General features: G+C 38.3%; 2 protein-coding genes across 7 annotated transcripts in view; both read right to left on the reverse strand.

Annotated features, from left to right (window-relative positions):
- rint1 (RAD50 interactor 1) overlaps positions 1-974 on the reverse strand; it is a 46194-nt gene extending 45220 nt beyond the window's left edge. The window contains exon 1 of one of the 2 annotated variants that reach the window (XM_060843144.1): positions 777-974. In XM_060843144.1, the coding sequence (XP_060699127.1) occupies positions 777-926 (150 nt within the window). In that variant the 5' untranslated portion in view covers positions 927-974. The remainder of the gene's footprint in view (positions 1-776) is intronic. The other variant, XM_060843145.1, reaches the window with a different exon arrangement.
- A 6878-nt stretch (positions 975-7852) lies between these two features.
- pus7 (pseudouridine synthase 7) overlaps positions 7853-13463 on the reverse strand; it is a 59520-nt gene continuing 53909 nt past the window's right edge. For all 5 annotated transcript variants that reach the window (XM_060843148.1, XM_060843150.1, XM_060843149.1 and 2 more), the window contains 2 exons: positions 11073-11164; positions 7853-8141 (listed from right to left, as the gene is read on the reverse strand). In XM_060843148.1, coding sequence (XP_060699131.1) covers positions 8005-8141; positions 11073-11164 — 229 coding nt within the window. In that variant the 3' untranslated portion in view covers positions 7853-8004. The remainder of the gene's footprint in view (positions 8142-11072; positions 11165-13463) is intronic.

The following is a 13463-nucleotide window of genomic DNA, read 5'->3' on the forward strand; positions in this document are numbered from 1 at the left end:
AGAAATGTTCTAAAAAGCCATACTAAAATACAAGTGTTGATTCTGTGTGTCTCTCCACAGATGCTGCTAAGAGTTGTCAATGTTTTCCAGCACATTCTATATTTAATTCCAGTCCCAACCTACTTAAAGAACTTTGAGTAACTTCACTTAGTATTTCAAACACATTATCTTCCAATGAATTAAAAGGAATTTTGCATCAACCAACAACCGCAATGACAAGGCAAAAATGTTTCAACAGGGTGACAGCTTAATATCGGTTTTGGAATTCCAAATTTGTAAAGTTATTTGTTGTACAGATTAACAACAAAGTACCATTTTACAAGTGCCTTAGGATGAAAAGTGGAAGTCATAGTATATTCGATTAAATGCGATTAAAGTTAATGTCTTGTTCTGTTGAAACAATTATAATGTGCAACAAGCGACATTTCAGATATATCAGACATTCCCGTCCGCAAGATCCAATCAATTGCACATTGTTTTGACAACCAATTATTCCCCTTCGACCAAGTGACATTAGCCAGGTATTACTAATGTGCAATTTCTCTCTTTAAAAAAAAATTTCAATTATCAGACACTAAGATTGAGAAAATACATAAGTCATTTCCGCTTTCAATATAAAGCTAATGTCTTATACCTGAGAATCAAACCAGTGTTTAAAATTTATTAATTCACAGTGTACTTGGCTTTTATTTTGATGCACGTTTTGGGGGGAGGGGAGCGGGAAGACCGAGGAATGGATGAAGTCAACTGAACTCCCCAAGGCCCGGGCGCAGTACCTGCTCCTCCAGGTTTCTTTTACACAGGGCTAGCTCCTCTATTAGTCTGGGGAGCTTCTTTAATGATGTCGGGACCTCCGCGAACTCTTTTTCAATGAATTCGGTCACATACTGAGCTAACTCAGCGCTCTCCTCAACCTCCGCCGCCATGACAGCGGCAGATCACGTCACCACATCCGGGCAATCGCACGGTTACCGTGGAGATGGCCGTCTGGGGCCTCGACCGCAGAGAGGCGGGGGGACAGATCCGAGCGTTAACTGGTCATGGACGGCCCCCAGACCGGCCGTCAGTGCAGGAGGAAACGTAGTTAATGTTTCAGGCCGGTGGCCTTTCACTAACGGCAGAGTCGACCAGACCCTTCAGACAATAAACACAAAGAACGGCGGATGCAGGAGATGTGAAACAAAAATAAATTCAGCGACTCTGGCAGCCTCTGGAAAGAGAAAAAGCCAGGGTCAGCGTTACGGGTCACTCGACCCGAAATGTTCACTCGGGCTTTTTCTGCACAGATGCTGCCAGACTGGTTGGGTTTTCCCAGCTATTTCGGTTTTCAAGTATTTTGGAATGATGTCAGGAGTTTGGCTTCCCCTGTCCTGAATGTGGAACTTAAAAGTTAATTTAAGATGCTATTTAATCCCAGATTTCTCTGGTCACTGACTGAGGGGACGCGTCAAGTCATGTCTCGCTGCTGCTGCTGCTGGAATATTTTGGTGAATTGAACGTGGGCGGTCCGAGGTAGTAGGCGAGTGTGTATTCTTTCACTCTTCACAGAGTCACATCGTTTTGGCAAATGGATCGCTGAGTTTGGAAGGATCTAGAAGGTGATTTGGTGTGGGGTGGGAGTTTAGGCCAGCAGCTGCAGCACTCTCAGGCCCAATTTCGGGTGTCTGTAGTGTTCACGGTCGGTGGTGGTAGCACTCTTTCCAGGTATCGGTTGGGATAGGGGTAGTCCAGCAGGCGTAGGGGTGAGGAGGATCAAGGGCAGGCCTGAGGTGGAAGTAGGGATTAGGCACCTTGATGGAGCAGGCAGGCTTGAATGAATACCTGAGAAGCCCAAAGATGAGTTCTAGGCAGGATGGAGAGTTGATTTGAAGATCAGAAAGGGGATCATCAAACAAATAAAGATGGAGGGAGGAATTTGCAGAAAGGGGCTTTAGTATTGGGGAGAGGAAATGATGTTGGGGAGCAATGTGATGATTCAGGAGTACGTGGACCTTCGAGGACTATACTAGATTATCAAGAAGGGAGACTGTAAGTAAAGAATATGAAACATGTTGTGATGAAAAGTCTGTTAACTGAGCTATTCATAGTAGTTTCCTTGACCTTGTTGAAACTGTGCAAAGTTTTCCTTTGGAGCTTCCTCCTCCCTCCACTCACATGGCCCCGACTCCTCCAGTCTTGTCAACTCCTCCAGTGAAGCATACCATATATTTCTTCCCTTTTGAGTTGGGCACCCTGAAGGGGGAACTTCAATGTCCACCACCATTAGTGGCCGATAAGCCACACCACTGACTGAGATGGTAGAATTCTGAAGGAACAGGCTTTCAGACTGGGCTTACAGTAGATAATGAACCAGCACCAAGGGGTTACCCCTTCTTTACCTTATCTTCATGAATTTACTATTGCAGATGCATCCATCCTTGAGAATGTTGGTGAGAATGGACATTGCATAGCCTCTGTAGAGGCAAGATCCATTTTCATACTTACAAGACACCATTGTGTTGTGTGGTGCTGGCACTGTGCAAGGAAGATAGAATCAGAACAGCATTAGCTGTGGACTAGCAACTGCAAAATTATTTTTCACCACATTCTGCATAGAATGCTCTATATATTCTCTTGATCTATAAGCACCTTCAATCCAAATAATCAACTCCAGTTCAATGAGGTATGTAAAAGTATATGCCAGGAACAGTCTATAATACAGGATTATAATCATGTATTCTTCAAACAGAGTTAAATGTTTCTAGGACTAATTAACCCAAGGTTCTGTAATCCTGTTCCGTCCAATCATGAAAGCTTGTGGACAGGTAAACAATTAATGGGAAGAGGAGGCTTGACGAGCATTCCCATCCATAATGACATGACAGCTCAGTGAAAATCAGTCTTGAAGCATTTGCAACTATCTCAGCCAGAAGTTTCAAATAGCTGTATCACCTTAGTTTTCTCTTGAGGTCTCCATAATCATTGCAGTCAGTCTCCAGTAAATTCAATTTTACTACGCAGGATAGAAGAAGCAGCTGAGTAAACTGAATATAGCAAAAACAAAATGTCCTGACAACTATCTAGCTTCAGTACTTAACACTCGTATACTGTCACAACTAAAATGTATGCATCTATTTGAAAAAATGTGCGAATTGGCCAGGTGTCCTGTCTCTGGAAAGGAGGACAAATCCAATCTAATAACCACTGCATCAATGTACTTTCAAATCATCAGAAAATTCACAAACTGAGTCAACAATGCCATCTAATAGCACTTGCAATTACGTGCTTACAATACTGTTTAGGTTTCATCAGGCCCAACTTCTCCACACATTGCCTTCAGCCACACACACAGCTGAATTCTGGTGGTCCTGACTACCATTTACCTTCGAGTAACATTTGATGAAGTGTGGCATCAGAGTGCTTGTAAAATTGATGTTAATGGGCATCAAGGGGACAGCTCTTCACTGTGTTTTCATACCTACAAAAGACATATGGTTGTGGTTGTTGTAGGTCAATCCTATCTCTCCCAATATCATTGCAGGAGTTCCTCAGGACATGTCCTGGGTCAACCAATTTTGGCTGCTTCATCAATTAACCACCTCTAGCATAAGATAAAGTGGAATGTACACAGTTATTCACAATTCCTCAAATAAAATATTGGCCTTCTTGCAGATCCTGACCAATATTCATACTTGAGTTGATGAATTCAAGTAATATTCATGTCACACAGATGCTAGACAATGACCATCTCACCACAACATTGAAAACAAACAAAAATCAGCATTTACTGTAAGCCCCACCATAACTCCCTGGAGAGTCCACCTAAAAGAAATTTAACTGCATTAACTAGATAAGTACGTTGGTGTTAACTGGAGGTTCAAGACTGGAAATTCTGTGGTACCTTACCATCTGACACCTAAAGCCTGTCTACTCATCACCATGGCAAAAGTCCAGGAGTGTTATAGAACACATTTTTATAGGATGAGTGCAGTCCAACAACACGTAAGCTAAACACAATTCACAGGTAAGCAGCCTGGTTAATGACACCCCATTCACCACCTAAACATTAACTCCCAACCACTGACCATGGTTGCACTCGATGTCTACACAAATCATCAAAGCTTCTTTGATAGCAAATCCTAAACTCGTGATCTCTAATAAATAAGAATATCAAGTGCATGGGAACATTCCTACATCCAAATCATACATCATCCTAACTTGAAATATACTACCTTTGCTTCATTTTCAATGGCTCAAAATCCTATACCTCTATAATTAATAGCACAATGGGAGTACCATTACTGCACAGACTGCAGGTTTAGAAGTCAGCTCACCACCATCTTCTAAAGGACAACTAGAGATGGGCAATAAATACTAGTTTTGTCTGATCCCTCTATATTTTGTGTTTGAAAGATTAAAAAAGAACAGAAAATGTTCAGATGTGAAGTAGAAACAAAAGTGAAAAAGGTAAAGGAAGAATGTTAAGAGTCCGGCACCAAACAAAATGGAAACTTAAAATCTATTATGAATATATATATAGTGAAAGGGTAGTAAAAGGAGGAGTGGGACCAATTAGGGACAAAGAGAAAATCAACAACTGGAGACAGTATATCATCAATTGGGGGGGTGCCCCCTCAGATAAGTTTGATCGACTCTGCAGGATGTGGGAAAGAGAGCTGGGTGATGAAGTCTCCTTAGAGGCATGGGAGGATATTTGGGAGAATGCAAGGAAGATATCAATTTGCAATAGGACCCGTGCTTTACAGTTGAAGATTCTCCAAAGTCCACTTGGCTCCAGACTATTTGTCAAAATTTAAACCAGAGGTATCTTCAGCATGTTCCAAGTGCAAGATCTGCACAGGCACTCTTATCCCTTGTCTTTGGTCTTGTGTTAGGTTTCAAACATATTGGAGTGTTGTGGCAAGCACATGGAAACTTTTGTGTGTAAGGGTGGAGAAGGACCCTAACTCTCTCCTTTATCTGCCACACTAACAAGGGCTTTTATATAGCCATGGCGATTGTGTTTTACGAGTCCAAAATCCAGGGAAGAGGAATTGTGAACATATGAGCATTTTGTTTGGCTGGGCTGAGTTATTACTATTTATTAGTTTGTTGTTGGTTATTTATTTATTTATTTAGTTAAATAACCAGTTTGGGATTTTTATTCTATATTTTTCTATATATGTTAATATATTTCTACATGAGGGTGGGTTGAGGATTTTTTTCTTTTTATTTGAATTGTTTTGGACTTGTAATATTAAAAAATCTTTTTTTTCAATAGAAATATATTTTAAAAAAGATTGAGGCAGGAATGCTAAGTAATTATCATCTTTCTTCAATCAAGAGGCACACTCATCTTAAAATATTAATTGTTTGTTTCTTCATATGTGTTGCCTGACCTAAGTCCTGCTAGTGCTTAGGGCAACAAATATTTGGTTTTCTTTCTAATTGCCCAGAAAGTGGTGATGATTTTTTTTCCCACAACAGTGAAGGAGTATTGATAATTGTTCTAACTGATGCACTGACTGAATAGGAACTTGCAGGTAGCAATGTTCTCATACATATACTGCACTCTTTCAATGTAACATTCACTGATCTGGAAGGTTGTGTCAAAATACTCTTGGTGAGTTGCTGCAGTTCTTCTTGTATGTTGTGCACACTGCTGCTGTGGTACATTGGCATTGTCATAAATACTTACATTCTGATGGATTGCTGATCAAGTGGGCTGCTTTGACCTGGATGATGCTGAGTTTTGAGTGTTGTTGAATTTTTTGTTGTTACAGATATACTCATCCAGACAATTGGAGATTATTCCATCACTTTTCTGACTTGTATGAGGCAGGCTTTAGAAATCAGCAGTTGAATTATTTGCATTAGAATACCCAGATGCTGACTTGCTCATGTAGCCACAGGATATGGCTGGTCCAGTGAAGTTTCTTGTGGATGGTGACATTCAGGATGTTTATAGTAAGGGATTCAGAGATTGTTATTCTCATTTTTTGTGTGGCATTAATGTTACCTGTGTTGTATCAGCATCCAAGTCTGAATATTGTCCATAGCTTGCTACATAAGGACAGACTGCTTTAATGTACAAGCAGTTAGTTGCGCATGGTACTGGTCATTGTTCAATGATCTGAAATTATCCCCACTTCTGACCTTATGAAGAAAGGAAGGTCATTACTGAAGCAGCTGAAGATATTTGGGTCATAGACACTATTTTGTGCATTTTGTAATGTATTAAAGAGACACCGTGGGTATGTCCTGTCCTCCAAGCTAGAAGCTCTGGTTTTAAGATACACTCCTAGACTTGATGGCCAAAGAAGGTGCATTCATAACAGGTTAAGTCTCGGTTTATAAATCCTTACCACACACCTTTGGCTTATGTTGGAAGAGGAGGAGAATCCTGGTAAGCAAAATGGTGGAAAGAAAATTCTCAAAACCTACATTTTTGGGAAAAAGTAATAATAATATTGGGGAGGCCTAATGAGCAATTTTAAGATGATAGAATCAAACTTTGCTATTTTGACAGTTTGTCTGAACCAAGAAATTGTTTAAAAATTGGGATGTTATTTGGGAAAGGAACTCTAGAGGGCAACATAAGTCCATCAATTAGATACATTTCTGGACAGAGACTGCTTCAGGGATTTGTTGAAAAGGCTGGATGAATCCATGGAAGACAGACAGAGCTACTGATATTGCTAAAAATTCATGGTTTCATAGTGATGGAGTATTTTTACCCACCCTTTCATCAACATCTGGAAAAGAAACAAAATTGACTGTCGGAACAACATATCCTCATAGGAATTAAATACATATATTTTGATACATATTCCAGCTTTATTCAAGTAATTCAAACTTTAGAACTCACTCAAATGCAATGATAAAATAAGCATCTTGTTCAAGAACAAAACAATACTAAAAAATGCTACAATTCTGTGTCATGGTCAGAGGAGATCATAATATTTCAATTATTTCATTTCTTGCATTTACCAAGCATAAGACTGATATAGGGAAAACTACAAGATGAATGAAAAGATTAGTTTGTTCATTTTGGTTGTGATAAAAAAATAATAGGGAATAGGTTCTCTGTAACGTAGTGTATTAGTTGCTAACCCAATGTTTACCTTGTTGTATTTTCTGTCTGTTATAGTAAAACACATAAGACATGGAATCTTGTCATGCAACCTCTGAGTTGATCACTGAGAAGTTTGTATCTTAAGTTATTGGTCTCCACCAGCATCATAGCAAAAAGCAAAGATCATACCTGCCCTTTTAACAGCCTGTCAATTTGTCCTGCAACCTTTAAAGATTTGTGTAACTCCACTCTCCAGACATTTAGAAAAATGAAGTTTAGAACATGTGAAATTAGCTAGAGAAAGGACATGACATATGATAGATAGTATAGGGATGTGAGTATCGAACATTTTTGAAAACCTTGATGCTAATTGAAGAAATTTAAAATAGCTTCCCTTTAGGAATATAGTCCCATCTGGGGAAAACATATTGTTTATAAAGGTAAGATCTGCAATAATGGCAGATGATTATTAATTGCCTTGCAAGGATGTTAAAAATACAAGGGTCACTCGAACACAACTCTCGTGAGGTGATCAGCTGCAGAAAACATTTGATAAGACTAGTTAGTAAGCTACCAAAATATCCCAAATTTGTTTATTCTTCAGTTTTTTTTTGTAGCTCAAATTCCAGTCTTCAGATGACTTGAAGTTCCTTATGCTGCTACAAAAAGTATTACCACTACAAAATAAATTGCAAAACAAAAAGCAAGCAAGGTATGTGTATAATATCAAAGATATGTTTAATGATCAAAGTTATCATTGTAGTCTTTGATGTTATCAAGTTTTACAAATATCTGAATAATCAATTCTCCAATGTTAAAACAATCTTAAAATAATTAGTTTGCTTATGTGAATAAAAATAAAAGTAGCATTTTAGCAACTGTTACAAAACAATACTCATTGAAATACAGCACATTACATTTTCGTACAGATTCTCATAACAATTATCAGGTTATCGCAACCAGACTGTGTTGAGCTGAGTTTGATTTTTGATGCTTGTGTCTATTTTGAGCACCTCTCGAATAGCCATAGTAGCATAACTGGAGGGAGGAAGTGAGAAATCCATCTTCAGGGCTTTATATTTACCATCTGTAACAAGAAATAAGTACAAAATTAATTTAAAGTAAATAATGAGCCATTTATCAGTTGAACTAATCGTTATTAAAAACATGCACGAACACTAATATCTTTTATTGTATTTTACAAGAGGAAGTCAGTGTTAGCAATATATTTACAACGTATTGGTATACATTGTTAGAGTGCTTTCCCTAACACATAGGAGATAGTGAGAACTGCAGATGCTGGAGAGTCAGAGTGGAGCTGGGAAAAGCACAGCAGGTCAAGCTGATCCCTAACACTACCCAGATTAAATTAATCTTTTTCTTCATATCCGAAAGGTTCAGAAGTAAACTGTGGTAGATGAGCTGAGATTAGGGGTCACATCAGCAGAATGACCAAGATGTTTTCATGAGCAAATTGGGAGAAACATATAAATGAACAGGCACTGCTATAATGCAGTAAAGATTTAAATATAGTTGTAGAATATCAAATCCAGATATTAATTTTATACCACTTAGCTGACTTTTCACCTGTCATTCACTGACATTAGGTACCAAAAAAAAGCTTTTGTCGAAAAGGTAAACCATTTTCCAAACACTGGATTGTCAGAAATACAAAGTTCCAATACTTTGAACATATTGACTGCACAGCACCATTAAGGTAATAGAGCACCTCAAGACACTTCACATGCAAGAAGCAATAAAAGGAGATACCAGGATAGGTGACCAAAAACTTGGTTAAAGAGACAACTTTTAGGAACATCTTAAAAAGGAGCGAGAGAACTAGATTGAGAGTAAGGTGTAGACTGAGAATTCCAAAGCGTTGGAGCTCAGACATCAATGGTGGAGCAATGAAAATCTGGATGCATGAGAGGCCAGAATAGGAGGAGCCAAGAGATCATGGAGGGTTGTAGGATTTGAGAATATTACAGACTAACAAAAAAACTGAGGCATTTTGAAACTGGAGCGAATGGAAGGCAGCAAATACAACTCCAGTGAGTACAGGCCAAACCTATTCATCATTTCTTCACAGGGTTAAAAAGTTCTTCATCCCAGGAATGCGTGAGCAAACTTCTTTAAACTGCTTCTCACATAATTATGTCCATTTTCAAATAAATAGACCAAAACTGTTCACTACTCCAAAGCCCTGAAATGCTGCAGTAAATTTTCCCTACTGTGTATTCCATTTCCCTTTCAATAAAAAGCAACATTTCATTTGCCTTCCCTACTGTAACTGCACTTTTTGTTTGATTCATGTACCGTGACACTCAGATCCATCCTTATCCCTCCCTTTGAGTCCTGCAGTCTCTTTTCATTTAAGTACAAGGTAGTATACTTTCATGGTGTTCTTTCTGCAGAAGCAGTCAAATTCATGTGAACTCCAATAATCAAACCTAAACATATCTCTTTGTAGAATCTTTCCTTTCTCTCAAAACTTATTTTCCTACCTATTTTGAGGTCATCAGCAAATTTAGCTTGTATACAGTCAGACCCTAAAAGTGGTTGCTATAAATTGTAACTAGTTGAAGCCCCAGCAAGAACACCTGTGGCACCCTACTGATTTGAATGACTCGAATAATCTCTACTTACTGCTTCCTGTTTTAGAAAACTAATTTTTTACCCTGATAATATGCCACCCCAAAAACACTATGAGCCCTTTTTGTACAGCTACCTTTGATGTAGCACTTTATCAAATCTTTTTGGAAGTCCAAGTACACAACTTTTACTGGTTCTCCCATATCCACTTTGCTTGTTACTTCCTTAAATAGCTCAGTGAAATGACTTTGCCATCATGATTTTTTAAGTTTCCTACTATAACTTCCTGAATAATAGATTCTGGCAATGTCTCTAAAACAGATTTAGGCCACATGCCCTATAGTTTCCTATTGTGTTTTTTTAAAGTGAAAAGTGTGCAAGTTCGAATTTTCCAATCCGACAAGCAAATCCCTTTTCTATTTTTGCAGCCACTTCTTTCAAGACCCTAAGATGGAGACAATCAGGTCCTGGAGGCTTGTCAACCTTCAGTTCTGATAGTTTGAATATGTTTTTCCTGATTATAGGTGATGATTTAAGTTCTTCATACCCTATCACTTCTAGACTTTCAAATACCTTTGGAACCTTTCTAAGTGCTCTATTGTGGAGACAGATATAAAATAACTTTTCAATGACCAAAGATAATAAGTTTTACCCATGAAAAGTGTGAAAGCTGATTTTACATTTTAGGTCCAATGATCCTTCTTCAGAACCATTCTGAAGAAGGATCATTGGACCGAAAATGTTAATTCTGCTTTCTCTCCATAGATGCGGTTAAACCTGCTGATTTTTCCAGCAACTTCTGTTTTTGTTTTGGCAATATAGAACTGGCTATATCATAAGCAAATGTGTGGAACCTGATGTCACAGTTTCAGACAATGTAACAGAGGCAGCATGTACATTAGAGACAGAAGAAGGCCAAGGATAAACCCTTGGAGGACTCCAAGGAGATAAATGATATACGTTGGAAAAGAAACCATTACAGATGATTGTTTAGATACAACTGGAATAAAGGTGTAAAATGGAATGGAATCAGGCATGAGCAGTTCCATAAAGCTAGAGAACAAAAACACGTTTTGGAGGACAATGATTAGGTCAACAGTGTCAAATTTTACAGACTAGTAAACAAAGAACGGAATGTTAGTTTATTATGATCAGTCACAGAGAATATCTTTTCTGATTTTGAGGATCTTTTCAGTCCTGTGACATGATCCTGATTGGATTACTCAACAATGCTACTCTCTAGGATTAAACATGAAGAATAGTTAAAATTGAAAAAATCACAATATTCATAACAGTGATCTAGCAAACTTGAATTCTTCAGGGATGAAGAAAACCTAGCAGAAAAAAACTCATAAGACTTTCATAGAAATTCATTTAAATTGTTCATTTAAATTAAATTCCCAAGTTTGTGCCACAGTTTCCCTACCTTTAGAAAATTCAGGCATAGGTGTTCCTTCCAGCTTTTCCAGATCAGTGTGAACCAATGGAATTTTGTTATCATCATACACTAGAGTTTCCCTGTGAATTTGAGATTTGAAACAAAAAATGTCAGTAACCTGAAGAGGAAAAAAAAATTACTTGCATTAATCATTTGCAGCTTGAGTTCTTTGAACAGTGAAAAGAAACCTGGAGAAAGAAAATGGTACATCAGCTTGACTGCAATGAGATATAAGGCAACCTTGGGTGTAATTTCCTAATTCCTAACCATATACCTTTTAAGAGGCAAGAACAGAAAGAAACTTGTGTGTCAGCCATGGTCCAGTCGGTAGCATGTTCACCTGAGTCAGAAGGTGGGGATTCAAGTTCCACTCTAGGACTTGAGCATCAATGTTCAAGGTTCAAAGTTGACATTCCCAGTGCAGTATTCACAGGGTAGTGCCCTGAGAGACGTACATCTTTCAGACAGAGCATTAACTGTGAGATGCTGTCTGTCAGCTAAGGTGGATGCAAAATATGCCATGACACTATTTTAAAGAAAAGCAAAGGTGTCATTCCTACTATCATATAAACATACAAATCAGGAGTAGTCCATTTAGTCACTATTGCCATTCAATAAGTTAATGGCTTCTCTTAATTGTAACCTCAAGAATCCATCTACGTTTGCTTTAAAAATATTCAAGGACTCTACTTCCAACACCTTTTCAGGAACAGTTTCAAATATTCATGACTCAGAGAAAAATTTTCGCTTAATCTCTTTTAAATGAGTGACCCTGGATTCTCCCACAAGATGAAACATGGTCTCCACATCTATCCTATCAAGCTCCCCAGGATCTTGTGTTTCAATCAATCAGTCACTTCTTAAACTCCAAACTTCAGTGGATACACACCCAATCTGTTAACCTTCCCTGTAAAACAAGTCTATCATTCCAAATATTACACTGGTAAAGCTCTTCCTCCAACACATTTATATCTTTCCTTAAAGGTGACCAATACTGTGCACTGACTCCAGATGTTTTTTGACTAGTGCACTATATATAACTTCCCTACATTTGCATTCAATTCCGCTTGCAATAAATTAATTAATTTTCTTAGCTTTCCTAATTACTTGCTGTACCTGCATACTAATCATTTGCAATTTATGCACAGACACTCAGATCCCTCTGTATCTCAAAGCTCTAATCTCTCACCATCTAATAAAATGTTCCTTTTTTATTCTTCCTACCAAAATTGACAATTTCATATCTTCCCACATTTTTGTCCATTTGAGAGATGTTTGTCAAAACACAACCTTTTTTTTTGTAGCTTCTTGATCTCTTAGCTTATTTTCCTTACTGTCTTTGTGTTGTTAGCAAATTTGGCAAACAAAACTTCTGTCCCCTCACCTAAGTAATTTATTTAACTTGCAAACAGTTGAGCTCCCAGCACTGATCCCTGTGGCAAACTACTCGTGAAACTGTGCCAACCTTAAAAAAAATCCATTTATGTCTACTTTCTGCTCCTTGTTAGCCAGCCAACCTTATAACCATGTTAATATGCAACCCCTATGCCAGGAGCTTTCATTTTCTGCAATAACCTTTGATGTAGTACCTTATCAAGTGCTTTCCAGAAATCCAAGTACAGTATATCCACCAATTCTTCTTTATCCACAGCACCATTTACCTCCTCAATTAACTCCAATAAATTGGTCGAACATGATGTCCCCTTCACAAAATAATGTTAACTCTGCCTGATGGCCTTGAACTTATTCAAGTGCCTGCTGTATTAATGGAACTGGGAGTAGTGTACAGACATGTCGCAACGAATAGAAATAAACAGTCTTTTACCAAATAGCAGGCAGTTACTTGTGAGTTACTGCAGGGATCAGTACTTAGACCTCAGTTATTCATAATATATATCGATAATTTACATGAAGGAACTAAATTTAGTATCTCCAAGTTTGCAGCTGACACAAAGCTGGGGAGGGTAAACTATGAGGAGGTGGTGAGCAGAGATGCTTCAGTGTGATTTGGACAAGTTAAATGTGAGGTTATCCACTTTGGTCTAAAACAGGAAGGCATATTCTTACCTAAATGGTGACAAATTAAGAAAGAGGATGGTGCAATGAAACCTGCATGTCCTTATACATCAGTCCTGAAAGTATGCTTGCAGTAAAGCAGGTGGTGAAGATGGCAAGTGGTATGTTGCCCTTCACAACAGGAGTATTCAAGCAGGAGCAGTGATATCTTGCTGCAATTGCACAGGATCCTGGTGAGAATGCAGTTAGAGTACTGTGTGCAGTTTTGGTTTCTTTATCTGAGGAAGGATTTTTTAGCAATGCAGACAGTACCACGAAGGTTTACCAGACTGATTCCTAGGATGGCAGAATTGACCTTTGGAT

Source organism: Hemiscyllium ocellatum, chromosome 23 (assembly GCF_020745735.1).
Source record: "Hemiscyllium ocellatum isolate sHemOce1 chromosome 23, sHemOce1.pat.X.cur, whole genome shotgun sequence".
In the NCBI taxonomy this organism is placed as follows: domain Eukaryota; kingdom Metazoa; phylum Chordata; class Chondrichthyes; order Orectolobiformes; family Hemiscylliidae; genus Hemiscyllium; species Hemiscyllium ocellatum.